General features: G+C 34.0%; 1 protein-coding gene across 1 annotated transcript in view; it reads right to left on the reverse strand.

The window, feature by feature from the left end:
• Positions 1-26960, reverse strand: part of galt (galactose-1-phosphate uridylyltransferase) — a 109664-nt gene that overhangs the window by 15902 nt on the left and 66802 nt on the right. The window contains exon 9 of the mRNA XM_042732165.1: positions 20205-20288. Within this exon, the coding sequence (XP_042588099.1) occupies positions 20205-20288 (84 nt within the window). The remainder of the gene's footprint in view (positions 1-20204; positions 20289-26960) is intronic.

A 26960-nucleotide genomic window follows, 5' to 3' on the forward strand; every position in this document is an offset into this window, starting at 1 on the left:
TCTGTTCTGCTTTAACCCTCCTCATCAGAAAGTTCTGTTTGAATAGGCATGGCAGATTGTAGGCTCAGAAGTAAATGCCCACTTCTGTGATTGGCTAATAGATGTGTATGTTTGACACCCTAACGTTACATTCCTCATAGATGGACAGGGCTGTGATTTAGGTCAAAAACGCAAAAATAACTAATATCAAGCGTTACCAAGTGTTCAGAGTAGCCCATTGCTGTGTAAGTGGTTTTGAGGATGCTTTAAGTTGTTGGTTGACTGTTGCTAAAGTGTTGCTACCCTGCAGAAAACAATATATATGATGTTCTCCTCCCTCTTTCAATGCGAGTCATGTGATTGTTTTGGCTGTTTTATAGTCTACCCTGCAACCTTATCAAGCACCAATAATGAATACAAATAAACGCGCTGTCTGTCTGTGCCTCAAATCTGCCGTAACCTGATTTTTATCCAGACGTACTGAGAAAACAACTTTTCTAGCCTTAACTGTTCTGACTGTAGCTTGTAAACAGACCTAATGAAAATAGTTTGTTCCCAACTTAATCTGAGGTTTCATACCCATGAAGCAAAGCTTAGGATAAATGCCAATCTTCATCTCTAGGGCTTTTGTTGTGCAGTTCTTTTTATTTTTCTATGCTGCATGGCATAGTTTTATCAAAACATTGAATTTTAAATGCAATCAGGCCAAAATATTTTCAGGAAAAAGCTATTTGGAATATATCAAGCCCAAAAGCATTTGAAGGAAGCATTACAATGAGGATTCATTTATAAATTATGCCTGGACTAACACTTTAGCTCCAAAATACACTGTGAGACAAGATAATATAATTCTTTCAAAATGCTAGAGATTAAATAAATATATGTTTTGAGTATATACTTAAATGCTGCTTTCAGTATGCATTTTTCGCTATCTACACCAGTTACATTGCCCTTCCTTTTTACACAACACATGATTATTAGTATTTGACAGAAATAATAATAAAAAAACTTTTTAAATAAATAATAATAATAATTAATAAATAAACAAACAAATAAATAAATAAATACACCATTTCATTATTTTATTCATCTTTTAATAACATAATATTCTACTATATTATTATATTATGCTATTAATCTTTTAATACTATATTATTCCCATACACATAAATAAATGCCTAACTGAATGCTGAAATTGGTTGTTTTTATTTTACAATATTACACATTACTTTGAAAGTAACCACCAAAATGAACTCTAATTTTTTTCCATCAACATACATTTATGTAACTTGTCTAAAAGGTTTCTGTTAGTTTCTGACGGCTCTAATAATTGTGAAAATGAGACATTACAAGTATTTTTCATTCCCACTCATGTGCCTCGTAAAGCACATTGCTAATGAAGCCTTCAATGTCAAGCAGAATTCCTTCAGCTATTCGTTTCCCATGTTCTGTCGGCTCCTCCCGGCCCCTGTGAAGGGAAGCATTGAGAGCCAAACTTCTGCTCAGCCGTATCCTCCTCTCACACTCACTACTGTAATCTGCTCTCAGCTCCAATTCAGACTCAACATCTTCAGTGAAAGGCACCTTGGAGAAACGCCATGTTTAGTTGGGTGTACGGCACATCAATGAACAAATGAGAGCCTTATAATATGATACAATCAACATATGAGCCATACTGTATGTGGGTGAAACTTCAGTTAGGAGGACATCTCTTTTTTTTTTCTTACTTGCCAGTATTTCTCTACATTGGGCTTTTCCCCAACCAGATATTTTAACTCCAATATTATATTTAGAAAAGTTTTAAAATTAATTAAAAAATAAATAAGACTGTACTTCCATAAGAAATATATTTTTATTAAATAATTTTAATATTTATTTGAATATTCTTATATTTTATTAAAATTTTGTTTTATAATTTTAATTAAACTTTTTTTATTTATTTTTTGCTATTATTTCTTACATGATTTTTGTAAAGTTATAATGCAATATAATTAAGTATAACATAACAATATAATACACACAAAAATAATAATAAATAATTATAAAATAATAATAATAATAATAATAATGATAAATACAAACAGTATTATGAATACTATTTATTAGGGCTGCCCTTGACTTAAGATTTTTCTGGTCGAATAGAAGTCGTTCATTTTAAGCATTAGTCAATTACTATTCACACTTTTAGTAATAAACCATATAAATCATAATAATGAGCCTTTAATTGCCGACATAGCCCAATAAGCGCTCAATTGCACTGGCAAATATAATGACTATGAATATGTTTGGGAAAAACAGCAAGTACACTGCGTTAAAGTTTTAATAATTTATTGATACACTAGTGCTTTCTGTTTTCGGTTTAAGAGACGAAGTCGGTGACAATGACCCGTCATCTCTGCAGTATGCGCCTGTATGCATGTTTCATATGGATTACATAATCTGAAAATATTTTTTTTCTATTTCATTTGGTTAATTTAAAAGTTTCACTCTCTAAAGATATTTTTTTCATGTCTGTAATAAGCCAAGCATACACAGAGTTTCGAAGTGACGCGCTCAAGTTCACACAGTCCGAAATGGCAGAAAGCGCATTTCTGTTTGCTTTCATTATTTTACAAAAGTTGTTATTCTGAGTGCACACGAATAAACGTAGAGTCTTTAAAGATACGAAAGATGCATTACTCTTATCTGTATGACCAAAATGACGAAGTATTTTCAGAGCAAATGATCGCAGCGGCGCCTCCATCTGTCATGCAGTAGCCTTGTTGAGCTTCCACACTCCGCACAAAAACGTGAACAGCGCACTTTTTTCTAGGCTAAGATTTCATTTTTTTGTAATGTTAAGTTTATATTACATGTAATGTTTCTGTTGATTAGAATTTTTTGGGTTTTATTTATGTTAGTTGAGCATATGTCCTGCCCGATGTACTGTATTACCACATTTACCAGCCGTTAACGATTTGTCCATCATAGACTGCATGATTTTGCCACTTCGTGTGGAGATTTGTTTTTTTTTTCTGCGGGTAAGCGACTAATAAAATTTTGGTCGACCAAGCCTCTTCTCATCGACCAATGGTTAGTCGAATATAAGGTGTCAGCCCTACTATTTATATATATATATATATATATATATATATATATATATATATATATATATATATATATATATATATATATATATATTTATATTTATATATATATATATATATATATATATATATATATACTTTTATATAAAAATGCAACAAAAATGATACAATACTATATTTATATCAATATAAAATTATACAACTTTATATACATTAATCAGAAAATGTTAAGATCAGAAAAGTTATTAACTTTAACGTACAGTAATCAAAAATCCACTTGAAGGTTAACTAAGGCCATGATCAAATCTTTAGTCCGGAGATGAGATAAACATTTTAATAGGTGAACCATAGTTTGAAATTCTCAAAGGATGTTACTAGACTGAAGAATCACCAATAAATGATGGAACTCTAGTGTTATGCTGGAGATTGCAGAATTGCATTTGTAAAAGATATTACGGTGGCCGAGGAATTGCAAAACAGATTACAATTCTGAAAACAAAATAACAAATTACAAATGCAAATGCAAATCTAAAAAACAAAATAAAAATTTAGAAAAACACAACAACAATTCAGAAAACATTTTAACAAGTCAGAAAACACAATGACAAATTCAAGAACAAAATAATAAGTCAGAAAACACAACAACAAATCCAAAAAACAAAATAACAAGTCAGAAAACACAACAACAAATCAGACAAACCGGAAGAGGTAGGTATAGTTTGAGAGAGCGCCATTGGTTTGGGATTTCTCACCGCTGACAGGACGAGACATCTGTCAATCAATGTATACAGAAAGAACCAGCTAAAGAACAGCAAAGTCGTGGTAGAAAAAAGGTATTTTGTTTTCAGAATTGTAATCTGTAATCACTTCTTGGCCACCATAAGGTATTCAGTATACACTCACCAGCCACTTTATTAGGTACACGTTCAATTGGTTGGTAACACAAATTGCTAATCAGCCAATAACATGGCAGCAACTCAATGCATTTAGGCATCTAGATGTGGTGAAAACGACTTGCTGAAGTTCAAATCGAGCATCAGAATGGGGAAGAAAGGGGATTTAAGTGACTTTGAACGTGGAATGGTTGTTGGTGCCAGACGGGCTGGTCTGAGTATTTCAAAAGCTGCTGATATACTGGGATTTTCACACACAATCATCTCTAGGGTTTACAGAGATTGGTCCGAAAAAGAGAAAATATCCAGTGAGCAGCAGTTGTGTGGACTGTGGAAAATGCCTTGTTGATGTCAGAGGTCAGATGAGAATGGGCAGACTGGTTAGAGATGATAGAAAGGCAACAGTAACTCAAATAACCACTCGCACAACACATCGAACTCTGAAGCAGATGGGGTACAGCAGAAGAAGACCACACCGAGTGCAGCTCCTGTCAGCAAAGAACAGGAAATGGAGGCTACAATTCGCACAGTGTGGCTAAAATTTGGGATTACCAAATTGGAAAAACGTTGCCTGGTCTGATGAGTCTCGATTTCTGCTGCGACATTCAGATGGTAGGGTAAGAATTTGGCATAAAGAACATGAAAGCATGGATCCATCCTGCCTTGTCTCAACGTTTCAGGCTGCTGGTGGTGGTGTAATGGTGTGGGGGATATTTTCTTGGCACACTTTGGGCCCCTTAGTACCAATTGAGCATTGTTTAAATGTAACACCTTCTTGAGTATTGTTGCTGACCATGTCCATCCCTTTATGACTACAGTTTACCCATCTTCTGATGGCTACTTCCAGCAGGATAATGCACCATGTCACAAAGCTCAAATCATCTCAGACTGGTTTCTTGAACATGATAATGATAATGAGTTCACTTTACTCAAATGGTCTCCACAGTCACCAGATCTCAATCCAATAGAGCAGCTTTGGGATGTGGTGGAACAGGAGATTCGCATCGACATGCAGCCGACAAATCATGGATGTGCAGCCAACAAATCTGCAGCAGCTACGTGATGCTATCTTGTCAATATGGACCAAAATCTCTGAGGAATGTTTCCAACACCTTGTTGAATCTATGCCACGAAGAATTAAGGCAGTTCTGAAGGCAAATAGGGGGTCCAACCCGGTACTAGCAAGGTGTATCTAATAAAGTGGCCAGTGAGTGTAAATCACTGTCACTGCTCAATTTAGCAGAACTATTATAGACATAGATTCATGGTGACAAACATGATTTGGACTGAAGCAAAGTAGAGTGGGATTAATACCTGCATGATTTACATAACAAAACAGAACAAAACAACAGTCTCAGATGAACAGAAATATTAAATGTTTCAGAGCTCAAACATGCTCAAAGAAACCCGCAGTCTGTCCTGGTGTTTAAGTGTTTCTCTGATAAAATAGGCCTAATATCCATGTAAGAATGATTTAATATGCCCGGCTGCTTATTCAGACAAGCCTGACCACGGCATATTAGGGATGATGCCATCACTTTTATGAGGATAATTCATTTGTCGGGTATGAAATGGCCTGTGGATCCGAACGACGGAGGATAAGAGGCAAGAGGTTATGGTGGGTAACTAAAGCGACCCTCTTCTGAAGATTTACTTCACCAGAGATTAAAAGAAGCAACTTTATGGCAGAATAGAACTGAACACTTAAACCAGTCTGCACCACATAGTGTGCACTAAACACTAGGCCTTCAAGACAAATAATTCTTTAAAAAGTTTCAAACTAGCCGTTCCTTTGACAGTACAACAAATTAAATGGCCGTAGATCTGACAATTTTTCAATCTCTGATGAGATTCATTCTCTGAAAGTGACCAGTGACACTTCTAGTTTTTAAATAGAAGGAAAGCCTTTGACAGCTTCTGCAGATGGTTCCTATGCTGTGAAAAAAAAAAACTGTTACGGCCAAGTACACACTGCGGGAAAGAAGGTTGAAGCCCTGCACACCTTTAAACACTCGGTTTCTTGTTCTCTGTCATGTTGACAGCCTTATGGCACTGACTTTACACAACCAACCTCAGATGTGTGTCAAATACAAGGTCATTCTCATCACCCACTGCAGCAAAGATTAGAAAATAATAACACAGACTTTGCCAACAAACAAATGGAGAACAATCAAAGAAAAATCTGTTAATTGGTTAACGGAAAGTTATATGACATGAAAAACTGTAACAGATGTAATGGGACATTTCATGTAATTTTACAGTGAAAAACAGTAAATTGGCATTCCCAGAATTCTCTGTGTGACACTTTATGTTTGATGGTATTTCACTGATTGTTTCTTGTTATAGTAGCAATGTACATTTAGGTTTTATGTTACATCTTTTGTCATTAATTTAATGTTTATTGCACTATTTTACTGTAATAAACTTGTATGTATGCATATATAAATAAATTATATGCGTGTTATTTTGATGGTATTTTGTTAAAAACTACGTCACATTAACAATTATTCATTTATTTTGAATTGGACATACAGTAACAGAATAATTTGCAGTACAGTGAGGGAATCAGAAATGAATCATTAATGAATCAGTAACAACTTTAAATTACTCACTTACTGAGTCTGATTATTCAGAAATTATTTACTGAGTCTGGTATTGTTTAGTGATTGTTTAATTAAAAGTAAAGGTTGTTATTGATTAATTTGTTCACTAATTGGACATCATGGCTCGTGTTGGTTTGGTTGTTGCGTGCAGCAAGATAATATCTGACAAAACCACATATGGACACAAAGTTCTCCCTAAAGAAACTCCATTTTTATTTTACTAACATAAACATGCAACAAAATTCATTCTTCAACATATTCTCATAATGCTTCTTTGAGGAGATAATGCTTTAAAAAAAAATCTGTCTATAATGTCACTGAAAACAGTATCGCTACATCTAGCAATTTTCTAACCTCCCAGTGAGGTTTAATTTTCAAATGCGACTAGTGACACATCAAGTTACTCACTGCATATTGAAGGAGAGGCTTTGACAACTTGTGTAGGTGGTTCTACACTGCAGACAGGTAAAGCAATAAAGAAAGCAGATATTTATAGAGAGAGTGATATAACCATGTGTCTGTGCCGTGTTTTTAATCTCTTGTCTGCCCAATCACATATTCTTACTAAATGTCCATTCAGTTACTGCTGCCCTGTACTGTATCTTCATTACTGGCAAAAAAATAAATAAAAATGTCATTCCATGCAATAACCATCAGTTTACATTCTACAATCATGTGCAACAAATAACCAATACAACCTTACAAAATAAACACTGTGCATGACAGTACATTTATCAAATCTGTGAAATTTGCTGCAGACTGATTATGGAAGGTTTGAGTTAGTTAAAACATGATATGTGATGTTGCCAACAGGTGTCACTGTAAATTATAACTGAATATTGGGATGTAAATGTTTTCAAGCCAGGACTCTTACCAAACATGTGAAGTTAGGGGCAGATCAGACATTGCATGTTTAAGTTAGTGTAAAACAAGCCATTTTTCTTTTGCCAGCAGGTGGCGCTATGATTATAACTGAATATTGGTCTTTAGATGTGTTCAGGCCACGGCTCTTATAAAACTTGTGAAGTTTGGGGCAGATTGGGCATTGTATGCATAAGTTACAACAACTTCCCTTTTCATAGCATTAATAGCATGCTTTAGCACTTAGCAAGTGTTGCTAGCATGTTTGAGCATATTTCTAGCATTGCTTATATTGCATCACAGTGTTAAACATGTCACTTCCTGTTGCCAGCAGGTGGTGCTGACAGTAAGTGTTGCTAGCATACGTATTTTAGTATGTTTCTAGCATGTTGCCAGTCTATCTAACACTTGCTGACACTTTTTAATAGGTTGCTAGGAGTCCATAACAGTGTTAACCATGACACTTCCTGTTGCCAGCAGGTGACGCTATGACTTTAACTGAATATGGGCATGGACATGTGTTTAGGACTGGACTCCTATCAAACATGTGATGTCTGGGGCAGATCGGACATTGCTTGCCTATAGTTACAGCAACTTCCTGTTTCATGGCGAAACATCAAACTTTGTCAGGCCACCTGAGACAAAAACTCAAGATCTTCGCATTGTAATGTCACAAAAGCCTTAAAGGGTTGGTTCACCCAAAAATGAAAATTAGGCTGCATTTTACTCACCCCCATGGCATCCTAGGTGTATATGACTTTCTTCTTACAGAAAAATCCAGACAGAGTTATATTAAAAAATTGTCTTTGATCTTTCAAGCTCTATCATTGCAGTCAGCGGGTGTTGCATTGCTTCATTCCAAAAGATGTGAAATAAAAAGCACCCTTCCATAAAAAAAAAGTGTCTCACACGGCTTCGGGGGGTGAACAAAGGCCCCTGTAGCGAATCGATGCGTATTGAATACGTTATAATCACTTGAAAAAGTTATTTAAATAATATCAATATCATCCAAAGCAAATGAAAAAAAGCAAACCAGGAAACAGGACTGAGAACATCAAGAAAACAGCCATGAAGGACAAAACCAAAAAATACAAACAAGACACAGCTAGGAACAATCAAACCAATGACAAACAGGAACAAGAACCAAGCAAAAATACAAACTAAAAGTCCACAAACAAGCCAGATGACATAAGACAGGAATCATGAAAGGGTCTCAATTTAATTCTCACAAGTCTGCTGTTATCACAAATGTTAAAAGATTAATTTATAGTTTCAATACAGTCTACAGGCTCTGACCTTGAGAGCAGAATCTAAGGCTAAGACTAAAATATACTAATACTTCATGTATGATATGAGTTATTTCCTTCCTTTTTTTCTTGTAGCTTAAATAAGAATCAATATCTACAATTCCCCTGCATTTTGTCCACAGCACAATCAATAAAGAGCTTATCTATCTTTTGGCAATGACTGTGATGGGTCAATAGTACAGTACAGTTCTGAATTCATCATAAAGGCTTTTGGAAAGTTAAACAAAGGCAATAAACTTTTTAAAAAATTAAAACTTCTACACACTTATTTACAAACCTGATTCCAAATAAATTGTGAATAAAAACAGAATGCAATGATGTGGAAGTTTCAAATTTCAATATTTTATTCAGAATACAACATAGATGACATATCAAATGTTTAAACTGAGAAACTGTATAAATTTAAGGTAAAAATAAATTGTTTTAAAATTTCATGGCATCAACACATCTCAAAAAAGTTGGGACAAGGCCATGTTTACCACTGTGTGGCATCCCCTCTTCTTTTTATAACAGTCTGCAAACGTCTGGGGCCTGAGGGAGACAAGTTGCTCAAGTTTAGGAATAGGAACGTTGTCCTATTCTTGTCTAATACAGGCTTCTAGTTGCATCATCTGTCTTAGGTCTTCTTTTTCGCATCTTCCTCTTTATGATGCACCAAATGTTTTCTCTGGGTGAAAGATCTGGACTGCAGGCTGGCCATTTCAGTACCCGGATCCTTCTTCTACGCAGCCATGATGTTGTAATTGATGCAGTATGTGGTCTGGCATTGTCATGTTGGAAAATCCAAGGTCTTCCCTGAAGAGAGACGACGTCTGGATGGGAGCATATGTTGTTCTAGAACTTGGATATACCTTTCAGCATTGATGGTGCCTTTCCAGATGTGTAAGCTGCCCATGGAACACGCACTCATGTAACCCCATACCATCAGAGATGCAGGCTTCTGAACTGAGCGCTGATAACAAACTGGGGTTGTCCTTGTCCTCTTTAGTCCGGATGACATGGCGTCCCAGTTTTCCAAAAAGAACTTCAAATTTTGATTCGTCTGACCACAGAACAGTTTTCCACTTTGCTACAGTCCATTTTAAATGAGCCTTGGCCCAGAGAAAACACCTGCGCTTCTGGATCATGTTTAGATATGGCTTCTTTTTTGACCTATAGAGTTTTAGCCGGCAATGGCGAATGTTTTCTGGAAGTATTCCTGAGCCCATGTTGTGATTTCCATTACAGTAGCATTCCTGTATGTGATGCAGTGCCGTCTAAGGGCCCGAAGATCACGGGCATCCAGTATGGTTTTCCAGCCATGACCCTTACGCACAGAGATTGTTCCAGATCCTCTGAATCTTTGAATGATATTATGCACTGTAGATGATGATAACTCTTTGCAATTTTTCTCTGAGAAACTCTTTTCTGATATTGCTCCACTATTTTTCGCCACAGCATTGGGGGAATTTGGTGATCCTCTGCCCATCTTGACTTCTGAGAGACACTGCCACTCTGAGAGGCTCTTTTTATACCCAATCATGTTAGCAATTGACCTAATAAGTTGCAAATTGGTCCTCCAGCTGTTCCTTATATGTACATTTAACTTTTCCAGCCTCTTATTGCTACCTGTCCCAACTTTTTTGGAATGTGTAGCTCTCATGAAATCCAAAATGAGCCAATATTTGGCATGACATTCAAAATGTCTCACTTTCCACATTTGATATGTTATCTTTATTCTATTGTGAATAAAATATAAGTTTATGAGATTTGTAAATTATTCCATTCCTTTTTTACTCACAATTTGTACAGTGTCCCAACTTTTTTGGAATCGGGTTTGTAATAAACATTGTCAAATAAGATGTCTAACCCCACAATATCTTAAATAATATGCCATAAAAATATTGTTGAAAAGGAATATGTGTATTATTCTTTCACTCGTTTTTTTATTTAATATTGAAAGTAGAAAAATGAGAAAAGAGTTCCTTTTTTTCAAGAAACGAAAATCAAGAATTCGGCTTAATTTTTAGTTTTTCGTTCAGGACTAGAAAAATGAATAAACAGCTTGAATATTCGATTTCTAAAAATGGGCAGGAATTAAATGCCCCTTTCAGTTGATTGGTCAGTCAAAGATCAAACCATGCCATCATCAGTTCTTCCGCAGTTCCACTAGGCAGAATAATAGTCCTCCGCTGCTGCAGGTGAATGGTTTATTGATGTGCTTATTGCAACTACATTTCATCTTTTTCTCATCAAATAACCAGACTAATGAATAGCTCATCACGATCAGATCCGGGGCAGAGTCTAGACGGTGCTTTATTCTGTGTAGACCAGTGGTTCTTAAAAGTGCCAAAGGGTCCGCAAAACAATTTGTTTTAACCTACCGTATTTTCAAGACTGTTAAGTCACCATTTTTGATATGCTGTGATTTATTCCAAAATTACTTATATGATACATTTAACATCAAATAATCTATAAGTGCGTTAAGTATTTGCTGTGTATTGGTTCATGTTTGTGGCGTGTGCCAAAAAGATGAGACACGCTAAAGCAGAACATTTTGCTTTTTTCTTTATTTTTCAAAAGCATCACATTTTGTTGTCGTTTTGAACATACACAATTAAAAATATAAATTTTTACCGTACGACTATAAATGACAGTATTATTTCTCCTGCTGAGAAAAAATCCAAGTGAACATCAATTAATAGGCCTAGGCAAACTCAGCAAAAACAAAGTTATGACTGCATATTTCCTGTACACTGCAAATCTGGTTTGCATTTGACTGTAGTCGCGTTTGTCTGTAGTTGCGTTTGTCTCCTAGGTTATTTAGTTTACTGAGTTTATTTAACCCATCGCAGCATTGAAACTGTGTGAACTAGGGGTAAATGCTTACCTTTTTCAAACACACACACACAAACACACACACAATGTCCTGCTCTCACTTGGCAGAGATGGTGACTTTCACTTTTTTTATAAGCGGATGCAAATCTGTCGTAAAATAATCCTATGCATCTCGTGGCGTGTATTCCAAGCATTCTTAATGAATTCTGTGGGGTTTGGTGAGAAGAACTGATGTTCTTCTGATGTTCATGATGTTACATTTTTTTTTTTTTTTTTTGGTTTACTTTTAAATGAAAACTACTTTGACATTGAGTTGAGTCTTCATCTGATGCAAAATTTGAAGTCAAACCAGTTCGCAATCACTGATCCAGCAGAGCTTGACTATCTGTCTGGCTAGCAGACACATGAGAAAGGTCCTGTCCATCTTTCTCCAGCACTCTAAAGGTTATCTGATGTCACGGGATGTTCTCTTATCTATCATCAGAGCATTTGTCCTTGACTTCAAATGGTTTCATTTATTTTCCATGTGTGACCTCCATAGTCCACAGATCGAAGCGCTTAAGGCATTCGCATCCAAATCCACAAAAATAAGACATCTCTTTCAAGTTGCCAATCTTCAGTGCATCTCAAATGTCTGTTTCGCTCTTGAAAAACTTTTAAAGTGAATCTATAAATGCTGAATGCTTGTTTCTTAACAACACCATACCCGACAGATTCAGAAAAAATCAATTTAGCACAGAAATCCAACACCTTTTTAGCAAAGATCACTGCGTACTCCAGCAGCGGCCATTATATCTGCTCATCTTCAGAACTCTTTGTTCTTCCCACTGTAAAAGTTCTATTGCTTTGCTCTGCAATTGTTTAATGGACTGTCTCTCCTGATTTTACAGGCTCCATTACTGCCATTTAAATAATTGCAAAGCTCGACTACATTCACTCCTTTTGTTAAGGAGCAGGAGAGGGATTTGACAGACGACTGCTTCTCGCAATTATCAGCTGGAGATTAAAACTCACGTCGCTGATATCGCAGGAACAATCGTGGAAATGTTCTGTAGGACCGAACCTGCCACTTCATGTTAGGTTGTTATTTTATATTTTATTTATTTATTTCATTTTCTGTTGGGAGTGAGAATGAGGTTTAAGAGGGAGTGTGAGAAATCAGTGAGCTGGAGAATAAAATCAGAAAGCATGACCATTTCATTAAATTAGGTTCTTAAAGATGAAGGAACGGGAGGCGAGATGATGTACGGTCTCACTATTGGCCGCTCTCATGTGGCCCTTCAGCGAGTTATCACACATCGCATCTGACTTCAATTAAGGTCGCGAGTAGCAGACCAAAATCTAATTTAGTCTTATATCTTGCCGTATTTGAGAGAATGAAAGTATTATCAGATGTGTAATCTATCATCAGATCACCGCTTGCTTTAGGACAATTAACAGGTGGCGCCAAATCTGACATAAATAAATGAAAATAGTATAAAATCTATATATAATCTATCACTGGATGTGTATTTGACGTGTAACGGTATACAGTATAACGTGATACAGTTATTTTTGCTAGAAATTCAACTAAATAGTGGTGTCACTTTATACATAATACATGACTTTCTATATAATGCATTACAAAAATGCATTAAATATGCCATGTATTGCACCATATAATGGATTCTATGATCTTATGACTAATTGTAACCCACAGTAATAATACTTATCTATTACTTGTTATAGCTTTAGAAATTATAATGTATTAACAAACAACCCAATTTAGATGTAACAAGGAATCTACAAATTTTATAATGCATTTTAACCTAAAAATATATTATAGTAGATATATTATGATGTATTATACATTATGTAAAAGCTTTTTTATAATCAAGTTGTAATGACAGAACTTCATTTATCAGTTAATTTCTTTTTATTAAAAAGATGTACAAAAAAAAAACGGTTAAATTAATTAAAAACAACTGAATATTATACATTATTTTAACACCTAAAAATTTAAAAACAAAAGGCTTAAAAGAGTAAAACATTATTATATTAAGATATTAACTATTTTACTTATTTTCCAATTATGAAACTATGAATTGGATAGTTATGACTTATTACTTAGTTTAATTAATAATTCAAATTAACATAGAATATATGGTTTTGATTAGATGAGTCTACATACATAATATGAATGTAAATAATAATAATTTTTAATAATATTTATTTTTATTCTTTTCAAAAGCATAACATATTATACTTAGAAATATGAATACAATAATAATAAAAACATTATATTTTTGACAACCCCATCAAATATATACAGTGTTTAAATAAATATTTATTTAGGGATTGTTGTTTTCATTATTATTATTATTTGGTTTCATCTGATGGAAAATCCGAAGCCTTTTTTGTCAGAATTTGTATTCTGTACATAAAATATTATGGCTACATAAAGTCCAGCATAACACAGGTGATCATGCAAACCAAACAGTCTTTCCAATCCTTTTAGTTATATTAATTAATCACAGGGGAGAGTCTTCATTTTGTAAAAGAAAAAAATGATAAAGGGTTTCCAAATCTTATTAAAATTCTGAAATGACCCTTTCATTAAATATTTAATGTTCTTTCACTTCTAAAATGATATCAGATATCCAGACTGAAGCTTTAAGCAGGGTGGATTTCCAAGCTTTGGGCAGATTCAAATATTTGACATTGTTATGTCAATTTCTGTCAACATAGTGATTAAAATACTTTGCACATACAAGGGACTGCATGTGATTCGATTTGCTTGATGCACAACTTGAGTTCCAAACAAAAGTCTCAAATCAGTAACGCATTATTAATATCTGACAGTGTAAAGCAAATTTAAAATTGAGGACATACACTGGGACCCATGCTAAACGATAGTAAGGAATCATTTGCAAAACATTAACGTTTAATACATCATGTTTAAGTAGTTATCCACATGATGAATTGTTCGGCATATGCGTCCTGTAAATGTCCATAAATATCGCTGAACAAACAATATTCATTTATATTTAATGACTGATCACAGTTTATGAATCTCAGTTTGAGTTTCTGTGCCATGTAATACACTTTGCACCAGTGGCATTTTGATAAATATTTATACAAAATCCATCAAGCAAAAGTTCAATTTAAGAGATTAAGATACACAGGAGTATTATAAAGAAAAATTAAACAAATCCAATTCACTGAGAAATTAATAATCTTGTCTGCATTATTAAACCAACATATATAAAAAGCAAAGGCGACTGCTGTATGATCCATGAGTGAATAATTGAAAGCTGGCTGGGCTTATTGGGTGAGTTATAAATCAGATTTTATAACGCTCTCTAGGCCACGGACAGTGCTGAGTAAGGCTTTTACAGAGAGACTTATTGGCTGTGAGCGAGGGCAGTTTTCAGGTGTTGATATTGGACGGGACAGTCATATGGCGCTCTGCCCCGTGCAGCCAACAGAAAGACAGGCCAAGAGCCATCGTTAGCACATTTTTCCACTCGTATGTCCTCTGACAACCCCGTCAAAGGACCTTAAAGATCCCTCACTAGGCCTTATTAAAAAGTCATGAAGAGTTGAGACTGGTGGATTTGAAATAAATTAATAAAACTAGACTTTTACACTTTCTTAAATACGACTGAGCAGCCCATAGAAAACGCACTACTGTGTGTAAGACGATAGGATTTTTTTTTTACGTTTATTCATTAACCTGGCACACTGAAAACTATTTACTTTGAAATTTTCTCTAAGAAATTGCTAGTAAACACATAATAAATACACAAATAATTTCAAAGAAATGCCAAGTAACGCATTATGACATTATGAAGTAGAAAAACTGAAATTGTATTTTCTAATGTACTTCTTGTAAAGCAATGATTTTTGTTTATTAACTTTTTTTCAATGCATGCAAAAATCCTAACTAATTTGTAAAATCACTTTATAAAATATAAATGCAATTAATTAAAATTAAAAATCAATTTATAACACATTTGTCATTTTTATCATTATTTTAAAAATTATAAATCAACCATATATGAATATGTTATTAATATTAACAAATATTAATAATTATAAAATAAGTATGTACATTAATAAAAATAAATAATTAAAATAATTATAATAATAAAATAACATAAGATTAAATTAATAACATTTTAATTCTTTCCGGAAAAAAGCAGCAAAATTTGAGGTATCAATCATGTAGCACAAAAATACTATGAGTTATGTATACTGCAAAATAAAATAAAATGTATATTTATAGAATTATTGTTTTTTTCCTTGTTTTGCTCTTTTTGTCTTATTCTCAATTACAAATATCTAAACATGCAATCAATTTACTTGAGAAGCAAAATTACTTAAGATATTATGTTTTGTTTTCTGAAAAAAAAAAAAGTATAAAGACAGAGTGACTTCATGCTTAAAACACAGAAAAAAAAACAGAAGTAAAATAAAAAAGGGGTTTATTTTTCAAACCCTACTGGCAGACTTTTTTTTCTTCTTGTTTTAAGCATAAAGTCACTTAATTTTGTTACATTAATGTAATTAGATGCATTAAAAAAGACAAAAATACTAAGGAAGAAAATCATGAAGTGCACGCACTTTAGTCTGAGCAATAATATTAGTTTATCTTAGTAAACACAACTAAAATCTATGAACTCAACTGAAGCTCTCTAAATGCATTTTTCAGTGTGCAATACAAAGGTGAATTCAGACTTTGAATGGACTTAATTTGGATGCCTTTCTTTCTTTTTTCTTTCAACTGAAAAGGTTAACATTCATTATTCATAACAAATGATATGGGTCAATGAAACACAAATGGGAAAGCAGGACAAGAAGGGTCTTTTTTGGACGCAACAGCCACATTAGGAAACGTCTGGGCGAATTCAGTCAAAAGCATCTGGACTTGGTTTATCCGTTTGAATAAACCATGTCCAGATGCTTTTCAATCAATTCACAAAGACGCCTACATTGACCTGGGTGAAGGAAAACCTGTGCACACATATATTAAAGAGAAAAGAGATGCTTTTTCCTCTATAAAAGAATAACAGCAATGTTCTCACGCAGGACTGAAACGGCTCACTATCTGAAGCTTCATTCACTATTTGGGCTTTTAATACAAAGCTATGAGCAGATAAGGCCATAATGTGTATGTGGAGATGTTGGATTGTATTCCAGACTCATATAAAAATGATATAATGAATAGCTGAGGATAATAATTGTTCTTCAGGGAGTTTAGCAGCTGTGGCCGAGAGGAAGATCTCAGTGGAGTCTGAACTAGACTTGGTCATTAGTTCTCAACTGTATAAGAGTGTTTCTTCAACTATAAACCACTTTTAGCCCTGTGGACTTTTAGAAAATAAATTGTCTTAATACATAAAACATCATTTCACTCTCACTTTAGTTTATTTGTCCAGTAAAAAGTCTCCATATGGGTCCATTACAACCAGAAAAGAAATTACGTTTAAAATATCTAGTTAAAAATATAGTTAAAACATGTACAAAGTTTTTAGAAATGTACTCTTTGTATTTGTTTTTTATTTATTTATTTTAATTAATTAATTTTTTTCATTACTTTAATTCAGCAAGGATGCATTAAACGGATCAAAAATTACAGTAAAGACATTTATATTACAAAATATTTCTTTTTAAATAAAAGCTGTTCTTCAGAAGCTGTTTTACACTAAATTAAGATGCACAGCTATTTTCAACTAACAATAAGAATCAGAAATGTTTCTTGAGCAGCAAATCAGCATTTTAAAGGATCATATGACACCGGAGACTGGAGTAATGATGCTGAAAATTCAGCTTTATATCATAAGGAATCAATTAAATGTTACAATATAGTACAATAGAAACAAGTTATTTTAAATTTTAATAATATTTCATAAGATTTCTATTTTTACTGTATTTTTGATCAATTAAATGCAGCCTTGGTGAGCAGAAGACATTTTCAAAAACATTAATACAATTTCACTAGCCCTTAAGTTTTAAACAGTAGTGTGCAGCATATAATTTACATAATTTAACGATTCTAAAAATGTAATTTAAAATGTCATTAAGTAAAAAGTAATAGATTATTTTGCTTCCATATTGAATGCATGTAAATGTACACATCTGAATCATTATTTATGGAAATAACACCATAACTGAATGATGAAACACACTACATTATTAATAATTAATATTTGTTTCACTTTTTGTTTACATTATCATAAGTTTTCATTTGTAGCACCAGTTTTTCAGGTTTGAAAAAAAAAAAAAACATGACAGTTTATATAAAAAAAATATATATATATATATATTTTTTTTTTTTTTTTTTTTTTTTTTAGGTGAACTGTCCCTTTAAAATGGAGCAAACGATGATGTTAAAAATTAGGGGAAAAAATAATAAATAAACCTTCCAGAAGCAGAAATAATATTTTTTGGTATGACATTAAACATAAAAATGTGCAGTTCAGTGGCAAGGTGTTAATCAGAACAAACTCAAGGCAGTCATTACCTGAGCTTTTCCTTCTTCTCACAATATTTACCTGCTATACCGCAGAATTTTTTGCAGAAATATTTTAATTTAAAGCCTAAATTCAGACTCTCTAACACTACTGTGCTTCATATTTCTAGCCCAGCAAAAGGTTTTCAAATTGCACATTAAATGAATGGTCCTGTGTTTGAGCTCTCAGAGCGTGTTAACAAAGTCCATTTACATATTCACTGATGGCAGAAGCATCTCGTTATCTCTCTTCCCTTTTAAATTCGCACATCGCTAATTGTAACAGCGCGGTGGAAGCACACGAACGCTTGGCAAATGCGAACCGAATGAAGCGAATGAATCATTTACATGATGGATGCTCTCGCTGCTGATGCACGCTGGGTAAAACAACAGCCGGGGACGTCACTGATGTAATCAATCCAGCAGAGCGCCGGTGATTATATCATCATCAAATAATGAACATCATGGGCATTAAGTGTACGTTACAATCCATGGAGGCGCAAGAGAAGATGGCAGAGAATCTGTTTCATTAAGTCGTTCTATAGAAACCGATGATGACTGAGTCAGTTTCAGGCAGAGCATGCTGGGAAAGGCTCAGTGCTATGCCATGCATTGCAGTACGTCAGAGATTCTCAGGTTTACTGGCGACAGGTGTCAGATTTGTGGCCCGACTCTACAGCTGCCATTGACAGACTATGAGAATCATCTGAGTGTGCAGCGGTCGCTCGGCTGAGGAGGCCACAACAAGATTGGAGATGAAATCTAGCTCTGCACCGCGTCCCGTGGCAGACCCTCGGCCGTGGCGCTGAGAAGGGCGTCCAGGGTCTAGAGCACAGCATAAGGTGTCAATCACTCTCGGCTATCATTGCTTCTACAGGCATGCAGCGATGCTTCACCACGAGTGGCTCTTTGACGGTGAACGTTTGTGGCACGATGAGAATATAAATGCACTGTACTTATATTCTGACTGATGACTACATATTCCAGTTTTCACAATTTTCAGCTGTCCATCCACAATTAATGTTTACATATTCAGATTTCTAACAATATATGGATAGTTAACCCAGTGATTATTTATGTATTTGGATTTCATAAACAAAAGTCGAACTATCTGTTTGTCTGTCAATCTATCTATCTATCTATCTATCTATCTATCTATCTATCTATCTATCTATCTATCTATCTATCTATCTATCTGTCTGTCTGTCTGTCTGTCTGTCAAACTGGCTATCAACTGTCTGTCTATCTATCTATCTATCTATCTATCTATCTATCTATCTATCTTTCTATCTATCTATCTATCTATCTATCTGTCTGTCTGTCTGTCAAACTGGCTATCAACTGTCTGTCTATCTATCTATCTATCTATCTATCTATCTATCTATCTATCTATCTATCTATCTATCTATCTATCTATCTATCTATCTATCTATCTATCTATCTATCTATCTATCTTTCTGTCTGTCTGTCTGTCAAACTGGCTATCAACTGTCTGTCTATCTATCTATCTATCTATCTATCTATTGGTTTTTTTTTTTTTTTTTTTTATCTATCTATCTATTTTTTTTTTTTTTTTTTTGTCTGTCTGTCTGTGTCTGTGTTTATGTTTGTGTATGTTGGTATTTCTTTTTTTTTATATGTTCTATCTATCTATCTATCTATCTAGTATGTGTAGTTCAGCCACACCCCTGAGTTTACATTCACAGCAGCATTTTAAGAAGAGCACACAACAGTAATCACCCAGAGAGTAATATTGATCATGAATAATTCATCAACCTGACGAGTTACTCCCGCATTTCCCATTATCAAGGAAAAATATTTAAAGCATTTTTGCAGCATTGAGTAAAGAGCCATCAGAGAGCTTAATCCGCAAGCAATTTGCCTAAAACACCTCGACAGTTTTACTTGAAGCCACGAGTCATTTTAACATCCATTCTCGAACCATATTGCACAGTGGACACGCAACGCTGAACCAAAGACAATGCCAGAACATACTGAGTAGAGGGCAGTGAAAAAGGAAGGGAGCATCTTTCCCTGCCTCCTTTTTATTTTTCACCATGGAAACAAGACAAGTGGCAACACCTACCATATGTGGGGAAAAAGCCTCATTGCTGATATCCCCCCACTTCTCCTCTATGATTGCAATATCAGATGGATTCTCTTACCGTGCCATCCCATTGAATAGGGGAAGGAGACCTCAAAGAGGTTGTCATATTTCGTCAGGAGTCTTTTCATTATGGATGCCAGACCTGCAGGAAAGGAAAGAGAGTGAACAATAAAAAAAGGTTCAACTGGGAAGAACTGACTTCAATTTTCCACCAATATTGCTTGGGTTTTATCCAGCCTGGTTTCATTATAGATGCCATGCACTTCACCCGAGCACCTTTCATGGCCAGGAGGTGCATTCATTTTGTTTTTCAGCCAAACAAAACTAGACTCACACACAGAGCCACCAAAACTAAGATGGATGGTTTGCGTCTCCCTCGCTAAATGAAATGACAACATGTATCGTTTCAGAAAGAAGCGACCTTTTGACCGCTCCAGTCAGCAAATTGCATTTGTCCTTCAAGAGTGATTCATGATTTCAAGACATGCTGGTGAATGCAGGCTTGTTTTTCCCAGGAAGACAGCAGCTGCCTTGGTAATTTAAAAAATAATGACAGTAAAATCAGGGCTCAGATTTAATAAACTTTGATAGTGGAACAGCTGAGCCAAAAACAGCATCATGCTTCTTGGTCCAACAAGTTAAAAGAAAGTTGGACAATATTTATTACAAGATGTTGCTTTGGGGTAGTTGCACCTTTATGGCATGATATGGCTAAGTAGATACAGATCTATGCTTGCAACTCAGAGGGTACAGGTATACCCTTCAAAAACCTCAGATCATTTTGGTTCTTTTCGGTTGTGAACAGTGACCAGCAATGTTGAAAACACAGATGTATTTGCAGAATCCAGATGGAAAATAGAATAAAAATGATAATATATATAGTATAGAATTTATAGTATAACTCAGAATGTCACAGAATTTGGCAAATTTTGGATAATAAATATATAAACTATGCTGTGGACTTCACCATAATGCAATATGGTGATTTTGTTATGCTAATGTCTGTGAATTATTATATTAAATATAGTACTATTTTAAATTAGAAAGTACTTATCAAAGTAATAAAAATAATAAAATTGTATTTAAGGAATATCACTTAATTGTTCTTCCATTCATTTTAACATTAAACATGTGTTGTGTAGCACTTTTTGCCATAAAATAAAACATAATTGTTAAATTTTAATTTTATTACATTTTAAAACGTTAATTCAAATGTTTTATACTTTCATTTAATGGGCACTCGTTTGATAATAGATTTGTATTGAATGAATTTCTGAGAAGATAAAATATTTCATAGGGCTTTATTTTTCTGAAAATTTAAATAAATATTGAAATGGTTAAATTAAACTGATCAGATGTGCTTTTTATTATTAAAATGTAATAAATCTATCAAAACAGATTCCAGAAATGTTAAAATGAGGGGAAAATGTGTAAAAATAAAATGGAGGGGTGGATTTCAGTGGGGCTTTAAAATTGTCATTTTAATATATTTAATTCATCTTAATTATTTTTTCCTTTTGATACATTGTTGTTACATTGTAAACACTTCATTATTTTAATTAAGTAGACATGCTTTTTTGATTACAAACATTTAATTTAACCATTAAATAAAATAATAATAATAATAATAAAAATAATAATAATAATAATAATAATAATTTGGGAAAAATAAAATAAAATAGGTTAAAAATAGAAAAAAAAAAAAAAATTCTCCATTCACAATACGGGGCGAAATTGACTACATACTAGCTCCACTTTTGCAAACTTTTTTTTTTTAACACAAAATAAAAATAAAATAAATAAATAAAAAATGACTTCATCTTGTTCACAAACCACATGCAATTTCTAGCAATTGTGGCAGCAGTTATTTAGTGTTACAACCGAGCATATCCAAAGATGCAATGTAATCAAGTGCACATTCAACATTTTTAAGAGCCAATACAGGGCAGAGTGGATAAGTGATGCTGTACAGTCCTAGTAAAGTATGGCAGATTGCAGAAGTCTGCTGCATCACTGCATGTAATGCCCAAAATTGTTGCAAGCACAAAGCCAAATGTATTCAGACCACCTCCTAAATTCATTTGCAGAGTACACATGTAAGTCTAATTCTTTTGAACAACTTTCCAGAAACAAATCAAGTGTAAAAACACCCTTTGTTAGTTCGGATAAGAAAGCATGTGCTTTGAGTCGTGGCCTAGTGGTTAGAGAGTTTGACTCCTAACCCTAAGGTTGTGGGTTCGAGTTTTGGGCAGGCAATACCACAACTTGAGCAAGACACCAAACCCCCAACTGCTCCCCGGGTGCCACAGCATAAATGGCTGCCCACTGCCCCAGGTGTGTGTTCACGGTGTGTGTGTGTTCATTGCTGTGTGTGTGCACTTTGGATGGGTTAAATGCAGAGCACGAATTCTGAGTATGGGTCACCATACTTGACTGTATGTCACTTTCACTAACGAAGCAATAATGAGTAACATGCATTCAAATGTAGCCTTTTGGTTTGAAAAGAGTTGGCCTAAAAACTGCTGAGAGCTCCAGCACTTACTCAGGGAAATGTTTGGTTTGTCAGCCGATAAAATAGATTACATGCTAGGCTGGAAGTCTGTGATCCTCAGGAAGTCTCCTCAACTGGAACAATGGGAGAGCGTCACAGCTCACAGAGAATTCGAAACAATTTCCAAATCTCCATGTTAAACAAGAGCTGATGAGGCCTATTTTCATCTACATTATACATTAGACTGTTCATCTGCATGATTGATGCATTTTGATGTGCATATAAATCAGAAAGAGTGAGCAAATGGTCCCAGTGCAAATGATGAAATGCATTAGACAATTTGAATTGAAGGATTTTCAGCAGGGATTGGCTGAGTTATCAAATGTAGGTCTACTGACGTTATGGAAAGTCTTTTGAACACAATAGTCGGTATAGTTTGAACCCCACAAAGGGAATTATCACTACTGTGGTACTGATGAAGACACTTATCCCTATTGTGAAAAAGTAGTTCCCTTTAGTATACAATTAAAAAGATAACTTATTACTAAAACAATACACTTTAAAATAACAGACTTCTTAGAACATGTGAGCTGAAGTTATACATTTGTGACAGAAAAATGCATTTAAAATCAGTGGAGTTTAAAGTGTCATCTAGTGGCTATTTTTGGATTAATGCCTAAACAAAAACTCAATTTCTGTAACATCAACTTCAAGTTTGGAACATAAAATAACAGACTTCTGAGAACATGTGAGATGAATGTAATGTTTTTTGTAATGTTTTTGGGGGATTGTTAAAGGGATAATGGAAAATTTTGTGATAATTTTGTTATAAATATGTTATTCCAATGCTGTTTCCAAACCTGTTATCTTCAGAACACAGGAACAAGATATTTTGGATGAAAACCAGGATGCCTATGACTGTCCCATAGACTGCCAAGTAAATAACAGTGTCAAGGTCCATAAAAGTTATGAAAGTCGTCTTCAGAATACTCTATGTGCCATCAGTTATGCAATCTGGGTTATATGAAGCGACACTTTTTGTGAGTGAAGAAAACAAAAATAACGACTTTATTCAATAATTTCTTTGTCAACGGTCTCCTCTGTGTCTCTCCATATCACTGTATGCTGCGTATGCTCTTCTGTATCATCCGCGCAACAAGGATGCGCTTCACAGGCCTCCTGGTTTTCATACTAAATATCTTAAATTGTGTTCCGAAGACGAACAAAGCTTTTACAGGTTTGGAACGACATGGGGGTAAGTGATTAATGAAAATAATAATAATAATAATAATAATTTTGGGGTGGAGTATCCATTTAAGTGCAATTAAATGAAAATGTATGTAGTTTAAATTGATGCAATTAGTTAAACATCAGAGTGCTTTTTTGACCCACTTAAGTAGGAATTAATACTATGTTTAAATATGGTAAATATGGTTAATGTTTAGGCTACTGTTGAATGTATGGTAAATTAAAATATATTAATGTCATTTATTTAAATGTATTTTTAATGTCATGTAATGCTGAAGTTGCAATTTAATACATTCAAAAATAAAATATTAACACCCTACAGTTAAGACTGTAATCAAGTATTTTACATGTGCTTTAGTATGCTAGTCAATACATCAAAAGAGTCTATTTCTTTAAAGCATGACAAAAGATTTTTAAAGCATAATTATTTAAAATGTACTTTAACATCAAACTTTTAATTGTACATTTCTTACAAAGTGCAGTGGACTTGCTTAGAGTACACTAAATTGGTATTTTATTTAGTTAACGTGGTATTATCTGCAAGTTCAGTTTATTAAACTATACTTTAACCTGTTAACTGTCATTCTTCATTTATTGCCTTTTTTTCTATCACATATTTTAGTAATCATCCTAAATTAGATATCATTTGAAAGCTTAAACATTCAAAATTCTTCCTATGAAAACTATTTTGAAATCAGACATTGCACTACCATGGAAATGGTGCCTTGAATCCTTTCTGCGGGTTCCTCTCCCTAGTGGGCGATGCCAATGTCTCATATTACAAAATTTACTACAATATTTTATAAACAAAACTTTTTCTAATCTTGACAAAACACATATTGTTAAAAAAGTTTGAGTCTCAATTTTCCATATTCGGTGACTATTTTGTGATGGAAGTAATATTGTGAAAAAAAATTATAAATTTGTGACAGGAAAATTCATTAAAAAAAAAAAACACACACATCAATGATGTTTGGGTGTCATCCGGTGGCTAATTTTGGAATAACGCCAAAACAAAATCTAACAGGAACCTATTTTTTTTTTTTTATATCAACTTCATATTTGGAACATAATTTAGACATATGGCATTCATTTTATAACAACTTTAGATTCCAAAATATTTAGTAAAACAATTATTTTATATACAATTACATATTTTGGTACAGTACATTTTCATTACACTAAATTCAAACTTCTAGAACTTTACACTGTCTTTTTTTAATGTTTTCACTTCAGCAATAATCTGCTGGTCTTCTAACATTACGTTTAAAGCATTCATGAATTACAACTAAGTGCATTTTCACATCAATATTTACTACCAGTGCACATTTGATACTATTAAGCATACTTCTTTTATTTAAGATGATATTGTGGAGTCAATTATTTCAGGAAGGAAGGAAAGAAAGAAAGAAAGAAAGAAAGAAAGAAAGAAAGAAAGAAAGAAAGAAAGAAAGAAAGAAAGAAAGAAAGAAAGAAAGAAAGAAAGAAAGAAAGAAAGAAAGAAAGAAAGAAAGAAAGAAAGAAAGAACTGCTGTTGGTTGTTTTTATGTCAGTCAGATTGACCAGAATGCGTTCTAAAGTGGATCAAGTTTTTTTACTAATCTGGTTAACGCATTTGACATCACTTCATATCTCCTTCAAATGCTGAAACCAAACACCGTGTGTGAAAGTTTCTATAAAGCTCATGAATATTTTAAAAGACAAGCGTTCTTTAAATCATAATTGGTCTGTTGCAAGCATTCCAGCACACTATACATTTGGCTCTGCAATTCGAAGCGGTATATCCACAAAATTGGATTAGCGCTCGGTTAATTATCCTCACAAACATAAAAGGCAATAGATTTCCGAAAGAAAGGAAGATTCCATGAAAGCATCAAGATGTGTCATCAAGCCTTCAAACTACAATTCAAAACAGCACTTTATCAGAAAAACAAACAACATCCCTCGAGTCTGAAAGCGTCAGAATGTCGACTGGGTGACGGCCTCTGTAATTGGCAGGCTCAAAGCGGGGTTGTGATCTAGTGTGGTTCCCCGCCACTCTTTCTGACAACGGCTGACCTGCTCGGTAATTTCCCTGACGTTTATTTACATACGGGATTAAGTCTGTCAGAACTAAGCCTGCGAGCGTGAGAGACAAGTATCCAGGAGGCGAATGTTTATCTGGTGTCACAGCTTCGAAAGCTTCTCCTTTACTTTTTCTGGCACTTACAGGGCAACTTTAATAACAACTGAGAAGTGCATAGGTGTGTATGAGTATGTGTCTAAGTGTGTGCCAAGTCCGATGCTGGAAAAGGGCACTGGGCGATGTGACAAGGACACGTGAGGTTTTAAGAAGATATTTTGTCAAAGCAGACGTGAGGTAGAGATACAGCAAGGTGTCTTTAAAGGTTCAGAAAGAAATGTTAAGCACAGACGGTGAACCAAAGGGAGTTTCTATATGTGAGCTCTCTCCCGTGGCTCTCTTCGTGACTGACAGAATTTACAGTGTAAAAATAAATTTGACTGTGAGGGGAAAAACATCCTCATAATTCAGTCCAAATGGAATGGCTATAAAGTCACGGCCAAAAGTAAAAGTAACACAATAAATTTAGTTGAACTATGATATATTTAGCTATTTTTGTGCTATTGAGATTTATGCACATGTGTACTGCAGAACAAAATGACCAATGATTGCCTAAAAGTATGTATGTATGTATTTATAATAAATTATAAACAAATTATAATAAATATAATATAAATTAATAAAATCCTCTTTGCCTCTAAAAATATTAAAATACAAGAATGTATGTGTGCATATATGTGTTTGTGTGTGTGTGTGTGCACAAATAATTATACAATAAATTCATTATATAATGTAAAAAATATATATATAAATGTACATACAAATCGTAATGTATAATTTTAATGTATTTTTATTATTTTGTGATGAGTGCCTCAGTGACCTTTAATGAAATTCTGAAATTTATTCATTTATTCATTCATTTAAGCTTTTCACCACTGACAAATGAGTAAGTAAATAGATAAATGAATAAATATTTTAAAAAATGTAAAAATGTTTTCATCAAAGGTCAATAT

The sequence above is a fragment of the Cyprinus carpio genome, chromosome B10, assembly GCF_018340385.1.
Source record: "Cyprinus carpio isolate SPL01 chromosome B10, ASM1834038v1, whole genome shotgun sequence".
In the NCBI taxonomy this organism is placed as follows: domain Eukaryota; kingdom Metazoa; phylum Chordata; class Actinopteri; order Cypriniformes; family Cyprinidae; genus Cyprinus; species Cyprinus carpio.